This window comes from Aplidium turbinatum, chromosome 12, assembly GCF_918807975.1.
Source record: "Aplidium turbinatum chromosome 12, kaAplTurb1.1, whole genome shotgun sequence".
Classification (NCBI taxonomy): domain Eukaryota; kingdom Metazoa; phylum Chordata; class Ascidiacea; order Aplousobranchia; family Polyclinidae; genus Aplidium; species Aplidium turbinatum.
In genome coordinates this window covers 20,514,439-20,532,942 of record NC_137483.1, presented here as the reverse complement: position 1 = coordinate 20,532,942, position 18,504 = coordinate 20,514,439, and the positions used below count along the sequence as shown (strand labels likewise).

At 38.9% G+C, this 18,504-nt stretch overlaps 1 protein-coding gene across 1 annotated transcript; it reads left to right on the top strand.

Annotated features, from left to right (window-relative positions):
- On the top strand, positions 1-8,647 carry LOC145780499 (uncharacterized). Its single transcript, XM_082592116.1, has 6 exons — positions 1-222; positions 679-838; positions 1,184-1,300; positions 5,710-5,807; positions 6,097-6,364; positions 6,641-8,647. The coding sequence occupies exons 1-6, from the start codon at positions 38-40 to the stop codon at positions 7,139-7,141; spliced, it is 1,329 nt and encodes a 442-aa protein (XP_082448242.1). The 5' UTR covers positions 1-37; the 3' UTR covers positions 7,142-8,647.
- The last annotated feature ends 9,857 nt before the right edge of the window (positions 8,648-18,504 follow it).

Sequence of the window (18,504 nt, the reverse complement as noted above, 5' to 3'; positions counted from 1 at the left end):
ATAGGGTAACTTAAGGTTTTGTAGAGGTTCAGTAGCAATGGGTGAATCTGTGGTGACGCCCAGTACTTTCTGGGACTGGCAGGACTGGTTTGTCAGGGTCAACAACCCAACGCCATTGGAAATGTGGGAAAACCAACCTACCTTCCTCCTGGCCAACATTCTCTATCTCATAATGGCGGCTATGGCTCTCAAGTTTGCAGTACGTCACGGTTGGAACAGCAGGTACAAGTTTAGATTGTTGTTCAATTTTTGAGTAAAGCCTTATGGCTGAACGTAAACAGTGATCGTAGCAAATTTGTTATTGTCTCGTATGACGCTAAATACATATTTAGTTGTAAGTTCGAAATATCTTCATTTGGCTAGCCTTGGAGGTCAGAAAATTAATAAATTGCGTTTTATATGACACTAGCTTGAAAGTTTGCTAACAAATTTTTCGAAAAAACATTATTTTGATTTGTCATTGTTTTGCATGAAACTGCTCTCACACAATGAACAGTTTGTATCAATCTATTTCAAACAATGTTTGTAGAGAAAATGTAACGTTATAAACGTGCCTTACCATCCACAAGCAGATCGCAGAGACAATAAATCAACCGTTTTTTACATTTATTCAACGTTGAATCAATGTAAAAACGGTTGATTTGCTGTCTGGAGAGGAGTTAATAATTGTCATCGCAGGTACACCTACATGTGGTTTGCTGCTCTCTTGCATGGAATTGTCACCGAGCTCGTCGTTTATCATCTACCTGACGTCAACAACTTCTGGCACAGTCAAACGTTCCTCATATTCGCAGGCCAGCGCTTCCCTCTCTACATTGTCCTCTTCTACCCTGCTACGGTAGGTTATGTTGATGTTCAGTTAGCCTCTTCAGTAGCAACTCTCAATGAAAACGTTCTGTTGACCGAGCAAAAGCAATTGTAATAGTTCAACTGCAAACAGGAACAGACAGACAGCAACAGTTCCACAATTATTGGAAACTTCATTCTGGTTTCTATTGTCCTTCCCCAACATCCGTGTTGAGAGAAACCTTTAATTTCGTGTGTTGCGAGATTAGTCATAGTACACCCTGGTTTTGAACTAAGGTCGCATGATTGAAATCCGCACTGCCAACTTAATAATTTCCAACCGATGCTCATTTACTTTGATGTGACGTCACAGCGATGACGCAATTGTGTTTGCCAGATCACACACGCTTCCATCGCTGCGGAGAAGCTGAAGCTGCCGGGCTGGGTTGAACCGTTCGCTGTTGGTCTCTTTGACGTCATCATAGACTTTCCGTACGATATTTTGGGAATAAAGGTAACGGTTTACTTCGTTTTCGCATCGTCGAAAGCGTTTAAGAGTTTATTTTCTATTTCAACTTTATGCTGGTTAAAGTCGTAAAGAATATCAGGTAAGGTTAATGAAAGATTGGGCGTTCAAAGGCCCACTATGCAAAGTACCCCGTTGCGAGACATTCTACCTTAACACATCCCTTCAACGTAGGGTTTATCGTGAAAAACAAGTTTTGACAATGTTTTTTTGTTGACTTGGTGACACTCAGGCACCGTATGTTGGTTACATTCTTCCTGGCTTAGACTACCACAAACAAATAGTAATATTTAGGTTTGAACCTTTTGTCTTGACGTTGCAGTGAATGACTAAACGCACTACTTGACATCTCAAAAAGAGTATAAATTTTCTTTCACTTGCCTTTTTTGTCTTGTTTGAGCTATTTGAATGGTCACGAGGTATGTAATGCTTCACCCGAGTGTTGCCAAAACAATGAATCAGCTGTGCGCAACGTCGCTTGCAATAGTTTTAGTTAAAATTGCACCTGGAGATATTTGCGTACTCAACATTAGGTCCATCATAGACCACATTGGTTATGATATACATGATGATAAGAGATACCCTAAGACCGATGCTGTAGTGCTGCAAAAACATGACATTCCATGGAGTTTCATTGTACACCAGTTGGCCAGAAATCAGTTTGCTGCCACGAAAATGCTCAAAAAAGCCTCGTGTCAATCATCGTTTATCGTCCGGTTACATTTTTGCTTTTAAACGACTTTTTTATGTCATAATAGCAACACCAAACAAGCAAACACGACACTTGAGCGTTATGCAAACTTAAAAGGTTCAGGCCATTCGGCCCCTGCAATCAAGTCAAATTAATCCATCAAGTTTACAATCCATTGCTACCGTACAAAATGGCGAGGCCAAGCGCAGCCTGACCGCAGACAGCTTGGCGCACTTTAACGAAGCCTTCTCATGAAATTCAATCAAATTTGACATCGCTGACCAAATATTTGTACAGTGACGTAATAACCGTTCACTTTTTTTATGAACTGATCTATTTGCGTAATTGGATGTTAATTACTGTCAAAAAGCTATGTTTGAACTTCATGTGTTATTATCAGTGATGACAGTTGTAACACAAGCGCGCAACAGATTCATACCATAATCAACACTCGCAGGCTGTGCACTAGGGTGGCTCGTTTTTGAACTTTTTTTTTAAATTCTCTCGGGGTAGTAGGGAAATGGTGCCAGTGAGTGAGAAAACAATCATGACAAAATTTGAGATTTGTAAAAAATTGTCTTCAGCCTCCTCATGGGGCCCAAAAATCGAAAAATGGGGTCAAAAACGCAATTTTTTTCAAAAATATTTTTAGTTTGGTTAGATACAATATTGTTTAGATATATCTAAATAACCTAAAAAAAAAAATTGAAGTCATTTGAACTATTCCTTCAGCTTCCTCACAGCTTCTGAAAATTTTCATTTTGCTGAAAATTTCGCATTTTTGTTTGTGGTTACATAACTACAAACTTCGTCAGTGACGTAAATTTAAATAAAAGACGTCACTTTTTCCTACTTAATTAACCCAATTTTATTAAAAAATGACGCAACAGTTCAGGGCTGGTCCATAAAGAGTAGGGTGGCTCTTATTTGGCAAAAAATGAAAAAAATTTGAATTTTGTGTGGGACACCCTTTTAAAAGGTGAGGTTGTCAGAAAAAATAACTCCTGCAAAAAATTTTTGAATTTGAAATTGATTTAGAGGTGGCCCTCCCCCCCTAAAGTTTTGCGCCCTCCTCCAAAATACCAAATCTGCATATCTCAAAAACTGCTTGAGCTAGAGATACGGTTTTTGTGTCAAAAGATGCAGAAAGCATGATTTCCTATCTGCTTTCTGAACAGTGATTGCGTCTATCTTGAGTAGAAAAGCAGTTATTTAGAAAAAACCTGTTTTCGGTATTCTAGCACAAAACAGTGCTAAACAAGTATTGTGGCCCAAGCTATTTAATAAACAAAGTTCATAAACTAACCTGTAAAACTGGTAAATCAATAAACAAAATAAGTATTCCTAAACTTTTATGCATTCATGCATAGCTAAAATGCCCGTTTTTTATCACATTCCTTGGAGAAACTCCTGAGCGTGGAATCCGCTTTCAAGCTTCAGGTGCTATGCATCGCACTTGTTGGATGGCGAAGGCGATTTATGCAAAAAGCTTGGTCTGCATTTATGGTATCTGTCCGAAGAAATAGTTGGACTAGCCTTGTTTGATTCTCGATTGTCTGTGGAAAGTAAAAAGCTAATGGTGGCAACCATGTTAGATGAAACAGGAGAACGTCCACCAAGGAGACCAAGCATCAAAGTAGCTGCGTTTCTTAGCAATAAGGGTCTAGAACAGTATTGCACCTCTAATTCAAAATGGCTTCTTCGGCTGTTGGGTGAAGATGAAGTAATAATTATACTTTCAAAGGATCCTGTCATCCTGCTCATTGGACTGAAGATGGTGCATTTATTCAAGCTTTACACATGGCGAAGAGACTTTCAGTAGTGAATGACAGAGCAGAGAGAGGAGTTGCTCTAAGTCTAATCCAGGATTTTAACAAAATCTTAACTGAAGATGAGTACCAACTTCAGTTTCTTTTGCAAGTTGTTACTGAACACAGGAAACTGTTTCCAAATTCCAACAAGAACAATATTGTCGAATGTCGATTCTTCTTCATTTAAACCTTCTTTGTTACTCCAGGGGTCAAGGGCTCTGTCTTTTACCACTCTTGGGCAGTGGTGATGCCGTTTAGATGCTTGAGCAGGTGTCGAGCAGCAATCCTTTGATTCGTCCATTGATTCGTCGTCCAGTTCAAGCAGACCACGCACAGTCACACACCATTTGGCGCAGTTACAGATGGTGTGATCTGTGGTTTGTTCCTCTTTGCCACACTCACAGATTGCGGAATGCGGATGGAGCCATCCCCCATTTGTGCATGTTGGAGCGGAATAGTCTGACTCCAGTACGTAGGCGGTTGAGATGCACCCAGGCCTTCCTTGGCAAATTATGCATTCCGGTTGGATGGGGGCTGGTGTCGGAGATACAACTTTAGAGTCTTGAGGAGTTCTTCTTCTACTCTGAGCTCCATTTGTTGTCCTCCCAGGTAGCCGCGCTGATAGATTGGTCTTCAGCGGTATTCATCAGGAGTTGTGCGTTACATACAAATGGGTGTCTCGATTTCAGTTGCCGAGGATGCTCGATTGCTCACTCACAGACTCGTAGAGACTTGAGTGGAGCAAGTGGTTGGGGTTCGTAGTGCGACGAGAAAGAGACAGGATGGTTCTTTGCGACGAAACTCAGCTGGTTGGTTGCCTGCAAGGACAGGGAAATTGTCCGATGGTGTAGGTCGCAGACATCCTGTCACGATACGCAAGGCAATATGTAAAATATTGTCGATAATATTGCTTCTTCCAGTACTGACCAGAATTACATTTTGAAATGAATATCGTTACCAGTGTTCCCTCTAAGGTGCAAAAATTAAGACAAAAAAAACAAATTTTGTAGACGGTTTCGTGGTCACAAAAAAGGTTGTAAAATCAAGATTTGGTCAAATGCGTTTTTTCTAAATAACTGCTTTTCTACTCAAGATAGATGCATTCAATGTTCAGAAAGCAGATAGAAAACCATGTTTTCTGCATCTTTTAACACAATAACTGTATCTCTAGCTCAAGTGGTTTTCGAGATACGCAGATTTGGTATTTCGAGGGAGGGCACAGAACTTTAGGGGGGGAGGGCCACCTCTAAATCAACTTCAAATTAAAAAAAATTTTGCAAAAGTTATTTTTTCTGGCAACCTCACCATTTGAAAGGGTGTCCCAAGCAAAATTCAAAAACTCAATTTTAAGAGCCACCCTAATAAAGAGAAATACAATGACATTTTATAGCTGGTAAAATGTCTAACGCAATTATGTATCATGTAACCACAAACAAAAATGCGAAATTTTCAGCAAAATGGAAATTTTCAGAAGCTGTGAGGAAGCTGAAGGAATAGTTCAAATGACTTCAATTTTTTTTCTTAGGCTAATTAGATATATCTAAACAATATTGCATCTACCCAAACTAAAAATATTTTTGAAAAAAAATGCGTTTTTGACCCCATTTTTTGATTTTTGGGCCCCATGAGGAGGCTGAAGACAATTTGTTACAAATCTCAAATTTTGTCATGATTGTTTTCTCACTCATTGGCACCATTTCCCCACTACCCCGAAAAAATTAAAAAAAAAAGTTCAAAAACGAGCCACCCTACTGTGCACCACAAACACTGGAATCTAATGTGATGCACTATGCACACCATTCTAAGTCGAGACCAGGGTACAAGCATGTGATGTTTTTACATTTTAAATGACGATCTTGTTTTAACTCGAGTCAATAACTGTTAAAATTCTCTAGCTCCTCTGGTGGACGTGGCACGACACTGATCCCAACCTTGAAGACAGACACTACTGGGTGCCCTGGACCAGCTACTTTTTCCATATGAGCTTCCATAGGTTTGTAGAGTTCTTCGCAAACTTTTAAACAGATGAAACGTTTTGCCTTTTTATAAAGTTGTTTTGTTTTCACAGTATTTTTTTTAGTTACCTCCTTTATAAAATGTAGTAACCGAAGAGAGATTGCAGAAATCAAAAGATTAGGTTTAACATTTCAAATCAAAAGCAATGGTGTACTTTGTGGATTGTTGGCTGCAATATGTTGGACTGTTGGTAATGTAGCAGGGCGAGTGTTTAACCAAAAAAGGACATAAAGCTTTTTAAAATCTAAAATTTTGTATTTTTGCAGCACATTCTCTGCTCTTCTAAACGGCTCAAGGTATCTTCTCACTGGGAATACGGACAAGAATGTCGCTTCTGGAGGATTCTTTAAGGAATCTCTTTGCGTCCTCATCACTGGCTTTTTCTCCATGGCTCTGGCAATTCTCTTCCAAATGCTCCCAATATATCACGGATTGAAGGACGGGTTTAGCATCCATACCGAAATAATTATGCTCATCGTATTCGGCATCTACTTCGGCATCGTCTACTGGCACGACAGGACTCCAAAGCCTGAGGTAAGTAGTTTTTGTCGTATTCAGGCAGGTTGAAAATTGAGATGAAGTGGACTCGACGGGAAGGAAGCCAATCTTCGTGTCCACCTTCAGGCATGCCTTTAAGTGTTCTGCCGAAGACACAACCGCATCGTCTTGATCGGAATTCGCGTTATACTAGGGCTTTCATTACTCGGCTATGCAGCCGACAAAGTTTGTATTAAGAGTGACTAGTCAGTTAGAAAAATTTATATTCTTACATTGTTTCAATTTCACTTGACTGAAATGTATTTTTTCCAGGCTCGACGATCTTCAAAGATGACCTGGTCGGAATGGTTTGGCAACGAGAGCGCCCTGGTCTTGACAATTTATTTTATTTTCTACGCTGTCTTGGTTGTGTTTGTCAGGCCTGAACACGAACGTTCCTACGGCATCCATGAGCCCATTGGACCAGGGGATGTTAAAGTGCAGCAGTATGCCACGTCTGGGGTTGTATACACCAAACAGAAGTATATTGACCCATCCGACTACGACGAAGGGTATTTTGACTTCCGTTGCACCGAGTTAGGTGGCGTGAAAGGCCCGCCGAATGTCACTTCCAATCCCGATGTCATTGGTAAGCAATGGTACACGATATGCGGACTGCCATTTGAGAATCGCGCTGAATACATTGTGGTCATTTGGTCGTTCTGCGCTCTTGGCTTGTACGCGTTCTACAACGCCTTTGCACGCTCTGCTGGGCCTGCTATTGTACGCAGCGCCCGCAAAGTGCGTGCTAAAGGGAAAGGTAAACGAGAATAAGCCCAATATGCAACATGTAGCATTCAATCCGTGCGAAGCTAAAATACTGTGATGCAATTAATCAATAACTTCAAGACCAAATCGCCATTTACTTTTTTGTTGCTAAAAATTGTTTAGTTTCATGCATAAACAAACATGACAAAGTTTGGTTTCTGCACAAAATGGTGGCCGTGCTGCAAATTACCAAAACAATATATCTCCCTGTATTTTTATCAATTTATAAATCATGATATCTGTGCTCTTGCGTAAATGGCCAGCAGCCTGAAAAGGTTATTGTTTTTATATCGTTTCACTGTAATAAGACGTGAAAACAACAGCTTTTTTGTTGGCTGGTGAGACAGTTATACGTTCCTTTGATTTTAGCTGCTAATGCTTTATTTAGGTTTAAGTCGTTTGTCTAAATTGTGTTTACTGTTTATTGTAGCTTACAATGACATGTAAGACCGTATCGACCTACAATTACATCCACGGTTCTTGCCAACATGCGAGCCTGCTGTGGGCTAATAACTGGTCAGTGGTTAGGTTACAAGCATTTGATGTACTTTTGAAATGACTACAATCCAAAATCTGATCACTAAAGATTGAATGCGCCAGCAGTAGTTAATTACCGGTTATGCTAATCAGCTGATTAACCAATTTATTTCGTAAACTTATTATTTTCCTATGTCGAACCGTAATCTACTGATGAATGTCCTAAATTACTGATCCATAGATTAACTTTGCGCAAACTGATTTTCGATTATTATCTCATCAGGCGATTAGCTTAATGTGTCCCTTTACAAATTTGCTCTTTGCAGTATGTATCCAACATAAATCTCAAACCAATAAACCAGCCTTAAAAAATGACAAAACCTTTCACTGTTACCAGTGTTGCCAGATCCATTTTAGATTTCTACTACCATTGCATAAGTTTAGTTCAACATTTGCGTGATACGAAACGTACGAAAGTGGAGCAAAATATAGACACAGACTACATCAACTACTGCTTAGACTAGCAATTCTGACTTATCAAACGCAGCAGATCCGCCTCCACTCAAATTTGAAGCTAGCGCACTGGTACGGCGTACAGACGTATCGAAAATTACCGGATCAAGAAAATTTGCCGCTATCTTTTATTATTCTGGCTTGGAAGTTGTGATTTTTGTAGTTAAAGATTTTGCGAGTACTGTGTGGTGTTTTCACGATGTTTCATGCACGTTTTAAATGTCGCTCGCCTGGTAGCCACTGGTCAAAATCACGCTAGAAGCACTATGTCAACTTGTCAAGCTTATCCTGGCGTTGAAAAACCTACAAAATTTTAACGTCTTTACAAAAACAAACAAAACTGTACTTACTAGCTACTTTTGCTTAATGTTTTATGCAATATCTATTTAAAGTTATTTGAAAACTTGTCGACCCAGACAGCAAAATCCGTCATTTTAAAAATGACGGATTTTGGAGTCTTAGACCGGGAGCCCGCGACGTCCACCCTAGGTGAAAAAGTTACCAATTTCTATTCATACAGCGATGTCCGGTGGTATGTGGGTACTCATAATCTGGAAGTCTGCCGGGCCGCCGGTGGTGGGTATGGGAATGGGGGGCATTTTTCATGGCCCAAAAAATGCGCTAGGTCAGCTGAAATAGTTACCGCTTGAAACTTAGTTGGTTGTAAAGTAAATTGTTTCTAGATGATTGTCTGGTATGTGACAGACATTTTTTGTGGTGGGGGGGCTCTGACAGACAAGTTTTATACCACCCAAAATTTGCGCTAGGTCAGCTGAAAAAGTTACCGGATAAAACCAACTGATTATTAATCTGTGAGTGTTAAGCTTCACAAAAATATATGTGACAGACAAATTTGGTGGTGGGTGTCCCCTGACAGACGACCTAAAGTAGGTGACCCCCCTAACTGAGCTAGGTCAGCTAAAATAGTTACCGGATAAAATCAATTGAAAATTAATGTGTGAGTGTTAAGCTTCACAAAAATATATGTGACAGACAAATTTGGTGGTGGGTGTTCCCTGACAGACGACCTAAAGTAGGTGACCCCCCTAACTTGAGCTAGGTCAGCTGAAATAGTTACCGGATAAAACCAATTGAAAATTAATGTGTGAGTGTTAAGCTTCACAAAAATATATGTGACAGACAAATTTAGTGGTGGGTGTTCCCTGACAGACGACCTGAAATAGGCCTAGGTAACCCCCAGGTTTGCACTAAGTCAATTGATAGGAGGGATTTGTTAGCTGTGCTTTTGAAGTACGGTATACTAAGTAACAGAACGTGATTTATCTACTATTCTACTTCATTTGTCTACACAAATAAAAATAGTTTCAGTGCAAGGAACTATATCAAGTGTTTTTGCATGTGCTTGGCTCACTACAATCTCAGCCAGTAAATCAACTGTTTTCTACATAGGTTTAACGTCTCCAGACGTTGAATCAATTTAAAAAATGGTTGATTTGCTGTCTGAGATCCGGTTGTCTTACTTTTAAATCTTGTAAGAAATCCGGCTGTCTTACTTTTAGCGAGTTTGGTGATTGGAATTTTACAGTCCTAGTGCAAGCTGGTCAGCTGAAATAGTTACCGGATAAAACCAATTGAAAATTGATGTGTGAGTGTTAAGCTTCACAAAAATGTATGTGACAGACAAATTTGGTGGTTGATGTCCCCTGACAGACGACCTGAAATAGGTCTAGGTAGCCTAACCCCTTTCCTTTTTGCACTAAATCAATGACAGGAGTTCCCGCTAAAAAAAAAAACTTGAAGAAGTGTTTTGTTTTATGTGTGCACAACAGAAAATAAGTATTAGTATTACGTATAACAGGCCATTTAACTACTAATGGAATACCGGAATAAAAATGATGCAAATTGAGCAATCACCCAACTTGGGTTAGGGTTAGTTAGATCTATAATAACAATCACTGTTAAGGATAGCCTTTTAATACTTGAAAAGTTTTTTCTGAATTTTTTGTCAACACTGAACAGTCTAGCCCAGAGGTGGGCAAACTACGGCCCGCGGGCCGCATGCGGCCCGCAACAACTTTCTGTACGGCCCGCGAAAACCTGAAGCTATTATATAAAAAAATAATCCTAAAATTGCTTGAAAATTTTAATTACTACAATGACTTAATTAAACTTTTTCTTTATAAATTTCGTCTTGATAGATAAATTATAGTCTTTTTGTCACATTGTAGTGGTTTGTTTCCCCAGCCACATAGTGATCTTGCATGAATGCATGGCTATTATTAGTGTCAAAGCAGCCATTGCTAAACAGTCGATGAGGCCTACGTCACAATCGAAGTTTCTGACTTCAGCCTGTCGCATCATGAAACTTTCTTTGTCGTTTTAGTCTTGGATCAAGGCCAAGACTCTTGGTGCTGGTAGAGAGAAAAGCGGCGATTGAGATAGTTTTTCTGATTATGTAAATTCGCTCACAGATGTATTCTGTTTAATTCTCTCAAAGTGCGTCTGGCGAAGTGTTATCTTGATGTGGGTTGTATTCAAATAAATAACTGAGACAAACATTTTTTTTAGATCTTTTATGTAATACATGTAGGCTATCTGTATATAAAATCTCCTTTTCTTTCGTCACTTTAAAAATAAATAAAAGCTTGTGTTTTGACTAGTTTAGATTTGATGTTTTGGTTTATAATCTTAATTGTACTATACTGCGGCCCTCGAACAAATTCAGATTCTGAATGCGGCCCTCGAGATAAAAAGTTTGCCCACCCCTGGTCTAGCCTATATAAGAAAAAATGTTTGGCAATGGTGGTGAGTCATTGACTAAAAAAATAATTCCAAGTCAGATTCATCTTCCGAGTCGGAATCTCCGCTCCACTGTTCATCACCACTCTCAATGTCATCCTCATCACTTCTTTTCTCCGATTTACTAAATAGCTCAGATGGTATAGCTGCGCCTTCAAACCAGCCTGGAATGATAACTTCATTAGTTTTCGACCAGCCATAATAGTGATATTTGCTCGTTCTCTTTAACAATTCTGTGATTGCGTAATTGTTTCGCGGCATGCCGGCATCTTCGACTTGTTCTAAGCCTGCAAGATATCTTAACTCTGTTACAGAAGCAGGTCTCTCTGTAACTGTGACACAACATCTTTTTATGGCACTTTTTGAGTTCCGAAAGCCAATTATTCCTTTTACCTGCGACGCAGCGTCCCTATTCGCAGTTTGCTCTAAAGACAGATGGACTGCCGTCCTAGAGTAATCCTTTTTGGTACGCCTAACTGAGAAAGCACCATTATCCAGTATAGCTCTCAGTTTCGGATCCGCGTTTTTTAGTTTGTTGTAGAACAACGATCCCCATCTTGCATAATTTAGACAATTCAGAGCGAAATATATAACCATGTAACCACTTGCGTCGTTCATCCTGACGCATCTCTGCACTTCTCGATAGAGTCGGTTTATTAAGAACACGTAGGACCAATCACGTAGAACCTATAGTGTCCAGAACTGATATGTTTCACTAAACACTTCATTCATAGACCTATTAAAGCATTCTTTATACTTTTCCCGATGTTCGGTGACGACTGGATTGGCCAAGCATACTTCTACTTTATCAGGGTCAGTTAGAATAGTGGACATGACTTGCTGGAAGTTGTCAATTTCATCTGCATCTAAAGTTGTTAAGAATCGATCGTATAGCTTTCTTTCCATGACGTTGGCTGTAATTTCGTGCACACGAGTACAGTAGCCTACACCTGTTGTAAAATTTCCTGTAATGAACCCTTGTAATGATCCCTTGTAATGATCCCTCGGCAAGGATCTTTGACTCCGACAATATGGACTCTATCCCGCAATCATTTATGAAAGTTCCTTCTGCTCCGAAAAATGCAAGATCCATGTGGAAATTCCCAAGCATAATGAGGAGATTGTCAAAAAGAGGGGCTTCAATGGCTTGAATGGAGTAGGCTTTTTGTGTAACCAGGGGTGTGCATTGTGCAAGAGCTACGTCATGCGTCACCACGGCGTATTGTTGGTGAGTTTCAGTTGCAACCTTCATGGTTCTAACCAGTAACCAGTCTTTCTTTAACAACGTTATTGTTGGATGGTAATCTTGTTATTGGGTCCATGTAACATATTCGCTGTAGCGGTAGACAATCCACTCTATTATTGCTCATGAAACCAGCATAGAGTGGAGTTGCAACATCTCTACTTTTGCTGAACCAATACATATCTAGCGGCTTCATTTTGCATGTCAAGATGGACTCTTTCTCCATTATTTCCTGAATATAATCAGATGCTTCTCCCACGGAACGTGATTTTTACTTTCTTCCTGTGCTAAAGCGGAGTATGCAAATTCCGGCTCTAAACTTTTCACATCATTGTAGTTAATTGTGTGGCCTTCCCTGTTAGGTATCTGCAAAGTTAACTTGGAACCTGTCATTGCTTCTAAACCAAGTATTGTGTGCTTCCATGGCTTTACATGACCTCGACTGACGTTATACACAGCATCTGACTACATTGATTCAACTTTTCTTTCCATTGTGTCTGTGTGAGAATCACTGAATTTGGATTTCAACCCACATAATCGTGTGGTAGGCTATAGAAGAGTTGCAATCATTCAGGAAGTTTTGGGGCCATATCCTTCAAGCTCTCTACGATTGTTGGATTTGGGGTTTTGGTTTTGAGTAGCTCGTAAGTAAGTTAATATTTCACCTCGTAAGAGAAGTGCCACTGCACGAATCTGATCATCTTGATTGGCACTATAATCACCTATCAGAGCATATTTTTCTTCTTGGGCGGAGAGAAGTGAGGTGTAAATAAAATTGCCTACTTATTGTTAGTGCTTTACCAAACTTATGAGAACTTTTCCTCACAAGGTTCTGTGTGGTGTTAGACCATAGCTCAACATCATTTCCTCCATTTACCAAATACTCATCTTTGTAAAGATCAAATAATGTTGAAAATAGCATTGGCCTTTGCTTTTGCATCTCTTCCTCAACAAATTCGCATATTATTAGGAAAGGAAGGTTGTGAGTTTGGCAAAATGAAATATTCCAGTTTGTGGTGGTTTGGGGATTGCTTTTAGTCTCTCTATCAAAATGAACCCGGCAAGACTTGTGATACTATGCTTCTTTGGCAATTAAGTCCACACCACTACGAATTAGTGATTTAATCGTTTCGTTTTTAGAAAACACTGCTCTTGACTTAATGATTCGCATCCATCCATCGTTGAGACCTTAACGGTATTTTCTTCTTTAATTTTGTGTTTCTTTTGCTTGGGACAGCAAAATATGCAGGATCATTTCAATAAACCTATTTTGTCCGACTAAGGGAGCGAGCTTCTGCATCTTGTTAGGGAGCGAGCTTCTGCATCTTGTTAGGGAGCGAGCTTCTGCATCTCGACTTTAGCAGAAGATAAAGCAATTGCCTTAGGTTGAAATGTTCTTTTAACTGCTGTACAGGTAAACGTTTTGTGACATGGCTGATGAAAGACACCTATGGGTAATGCAGAGGAACTTGTCTGGATGATTTTACGTGTGGTGACAGAAAAGCAATCGGATGATAATAATTGTAGTCGAATGCTTGCAATGTTTTTCCATGACCGTTTTTTTTTTCATTGATTCAACGTCTGCAGACGTTGAATTAATGTAAAAAATGGTTGATTTGCTGTCAATGTTTTTTCGAAAGGTTGCTTTTTACACTGTTTTTATATCATATTCTTCAACTTAGCCTACTAATATTTATCCATACTCGTTAGATCGCCAATTTGTTGCGTAGCTTAAACTGAATTGTCACTGGCTGCCTGTTTGAAAAGTCTTGTTCATAGAATAACGGTTTGGAGTAAGAAAAAACGTAGAGTACTTAATTATTTATTTTTGTGATGTCATATAGTAGCTTATTGTAGGGAGTTTCGAAAAAAGTGTTCATTCATGTTAAAAGTGTATCACATACCTAAATGGTTAGGGTATAATGCTATAGTCAGATGATCAAGCGCTTTAAGGAGTGAATTGTTAGTAATGTGTCGTTGCCCACTGTAACACAAAAGCAAATAATCCCTTTCAAACTAATTTAACAGCTTGCACTAGGACTGTAAAATTCCAATCACCAAACTCGCTAAAAGTAAGACAGCCGGATTTCTTACAAGATTTAAAAGTAAGACAACCGGATCTCAGACAGCAAATCAACCATTTTTTAAATTGATTCAACGTCTGGAGACGTTAAACCAATGTAGAAAACAGTTGATTTACTGGCTGAGATTGTAGTGAGCCAAGCACATGCAAAAACACTTGATATAGTTCCTTGCACTGAAACTATTTTTATTTGTGTAGACAAATGAAGTAGAATAGTAGATAAATCACGTTCTGTTACTTAGTATACCGTACTTCAAAAGCACAGCTAACAAATCCCTCCTATCAATTGACTTAGTGCAAACCTGGGGGTTACCTAGGCCTATTTCAGGTCGTCTGTCAGGGAACACCCACCACCAAATTTGTCTGTCACATATATTTTTGTGAAGCTTAACACTCACACATTAATTTTCAATTGGTTTTATCCGGTAACTATTTCAGCTGACCTAGCTCAAGTTAGGGGGGTCACCTACTTTAGGTCGTCTGTCAGGGAACACCCACCACCAAATTTGTCTGTCACACATATTTTTGTGAAGCTTAACACTCACACATTAATTTTCAATTGATTTTATCCGGTAACTATTTTAGCTGACCTAGCTCAGTTAGGGGGGTCACCTACTTTAGGTCGTCTGTCAGGGGACACCCACCACCAAATTTGTCTGTCACATATATTTTTGTGAAGCTTAACACTCACAGATTAATAATCAGTTGGTTTTATCCGGTAACTTTTTCAGCTGACCTAGCGCAAATTTTGGGGGGTATAAAACTTGTCTGTCAGAGCCCCCCCACCACAAAAAATGTCTGTCACATACCAGACAATCATCTAGAAACAATTTACTTTACAACCAACTAAGTTTCAAGCGGTAACTATTTCAGCTGACCTAGCGCATTTTTTGGGCCATGAAAAATGCCCCCCATTCCCATACCCACCACCGGCGGCCCGGCAGACTTCCAGATTATGAGTACCCACATACCACCGGACATCGCTGTATGAATAGAAATTGGTAACTTTTTCACCTAGGGTGGACGTCGCGGGCTCCCGGTCTATCTGGGGATTTAGTTAATTACTGAATGCGTTGCTACCCTAGACAACAAATCATTCTTTTTTGCGTTATTTCACCGTCATCAAATGTAAAAAACGAACTGATTAGCTCGATGGTGCTTCGTATTGATAAAAATATAATTAATTCTGCAATGAAACTTTGGTCGTGTTTGCTCTTAGGTTGTGATTGAATAAAAAAGAGAACTGTCACACTACAAAAAGTACCAACAATAGTTAATTACGTGCAGACGTTGAATCAAATGCCTTATAACAACGTTTCACCATACTACCGATACAAAGCAATTACTAAATAGTCGTGTTTATCAGAGGAGTTGCGCCAGACTTTAACATTTTGAGCAACTTCTCACTGCGTTTCATTCACGACATAGCAAAGGGGATAGGCTATAGTTTTGTGAATGTCGTTCAAGTCTTATAGAAGCACATTTGGACCCGTCAAAGCTGTGCTCAGTTGCAACAGATGAGTTTCCTCCCATGTTAGGGAAGAATCAAGGTTTTCATGGACTTGTTAACACATGGCGTGAATTCAGGACCACCCCTGGTTTTATAAATTGAAGCAACTTCAGCTAAGATTACTATCAAAGCAGCTAAGATTACTATGTATCATGGTCATACCCATCAAAGCAAAAACGCTAAAAGGTAAAAGCGACAAAACGCGATTGCTATTTTTATTATTATTTATTTGTATCAGACAAGGTTGTCCATATTACAACCAAAAGACAAGACGTAAGGAGTCACTTGAATGACATGTGCAACATATCATTGTAGTGCTTAAAAAAGGTCGTTTCATAGAAAGCGTCTGAGGACATCAATGCTATTGCTATAAGAGAATTGAGAGATTTGTAACAACGTTGCACAAAAGGCATAAACTGTTTTCCGCAATATAGAGCATCAAAAGTTGTAACATTTGCATTAACTTGACATTCACGTGCACTAGTAAAGCGAGTACCGGTACTGAAGTTAGGTATTGGTAAAAAGAACTTAAGCAGGTCGCAACATTTCCAGGGAAATTTAAAAAGTACGGTAAAGAAATTTTATTAAAATAACAATACCGTAGTGTATTGCGACAGTGCCGATCCTGTTAGGTTATTGAAGAAATCGTTTCGGTCTACTGGTGCGTTGTCAAGAGCGAAATTGGTCGATAGATCCTGAAAAGGTTCAGCTTCATGTTTTATTTCCTATCGTCAAAGCGAAAAATATTCCTTGCCAAAACAAAGCAAAGTCTGAAAAAAGAAAGAAACGAGAAGTCCGAACGTCAAAGTGTGCTCGAGGGTAGCCACTTTAACAAGTCGAAATTCTGCCACTGCGAATGACTACAATGCAACCGCCAACCAATCAGAACATGTTATAAGAGGCTACCGTCCAATTGTGACCCTTCTAGCACTCATCTATAGAGTTAATGCTTGTTTTGAACTTTATTTGGTAATTACAGAAGAAAAAGAGCAATAGCAGTGGTGGGAATCGAACCCGCGTCAATGAAATGACTACTTTCTAGCCCTAACCCCTAAGCCAACCAGCTGACAAAAAATCCATTACTTAATTTGCTTTCTATCATCTTCGTTTCGCCATTTTTTACGTCACTTTAAACCGTAGCTTATGATTGGTTGGCGGTTTCATTCTAGTCAAGTTTAGTGGCAGAATTTCGACTTGTTAAAGTGGCTACTGTGCTCGAGATCAAAAGTGATTCTTACCAAACACAAGGATTTGTGACAGGCGTAGGCAACGAAGGGGTTGGGGTTAAAAAAATATTAAGCTTGTTATTTGAATGTTTTATTGTTGTATTTGTTATCATGGCTTTGTTTAAATGCGTTATCATCTATTTTACTTCACCAACGCATTAGTCTAATAGTTACTACTTGGGCGATTTTTTTGTAACCTATAAAACTCAAAAAAGTGACTTTAATTTTGCGAAAAAAGTAACTTTATTCATCGAAAACAAGAAAGCAAAAAAATGGCAGCCATTTAACATAAAAAAGCATCTAAATTAGTTTCATTTGTTTCAATTTGTAGGCTACTTAAATCATAATTATGCATTCAAATTACACATATGTAAAGTTTTACATTCTCTGGCAGGAAGTTCTTATCAATCAAACACTTTAGCTGTTGCAGGAAACACAAGTGGTTAAATATAGTTAACACAATTTGCTTCATCGAAAAAAATTACTTCATGTTTACGAGTTTTTGAGAATAGGCTACACGCAATACGAACAAGCATGGGCTCGTGTAAACCTAATATCCGTACTATAGTAGAAGATATATTAAAAGTCTTGGCATTCCATAAAATGCAAATTCATCTTCCCAGTAGCAATAAAAGATAAACAAATAGGGGAATTAGGCAAAAAAGTATGCAAAATAAAGTGACCGAACAAATGAAAAGTAACCTAAAAACACAAAAAGTGACTTTTGGTAACTTTATAACTTCTTAAATATTGACCCCACAACCGTGAAATTTTGGTTCTACTTATCTTTTGTTAATTGGTACCAGGGATATCTAGAGAAGGGGATATGAAGGCTCGCAGCGATTGCCTTATTCTCATGACACTACCAGGGCGGTAGTTTGTAGCGCGTGAAACATGTGGTTCTTTTTAAAATCGTAGAACGTTTTGTATTGCAGCTGGTAGCCTACAATGAGCTACAGAAGACAGTTAGCAAATGTTACGTAGAGCATATTTCAAGAATACTTGTTTACAAAGACAGTTGAAAAGTTACCAGTAGGCCTAAGCTGTTTTTTTTTAACAAAACCTTTGCAGTAGGCTAGATGTAAAGCAAGTATATGTGTAGTTGAACAAGCAACCATGAGCATGCTGTGAATATCCAGGCCTGATGCTAACAGCGCAATGCAAGCTATCATAACAAGATTGATTAAACTACTATCGGTGCCAATTGTCATCTTACGATAAACACAGATTATTTACGATAAACAAAAGCCCTTCTATTGTCGGGCGTAATAAAAGCTTTCGTATCCCCTTCTTTAGATATCCCTGATTGGTAGCCTACAACTAAAAAAAAGTAACTTTAGTGACAAAAATCGCCCTAGTTATTACGTAAATAGAGTTTAAAAATCACATATTTGTGTTGTGATAGGCCTATAGCAACTATAACCAAGAAATAATTTTTGTAACTGAAGAAAAAAGTGAAAACTGAGTAGCCTAGCTGGTAGGCTATTGAAATTCATTATTTTTTGCTTACTTTTGTTGTTTGTCACCAAGCCTACTACGGCTGCTTGAAGCAAAACT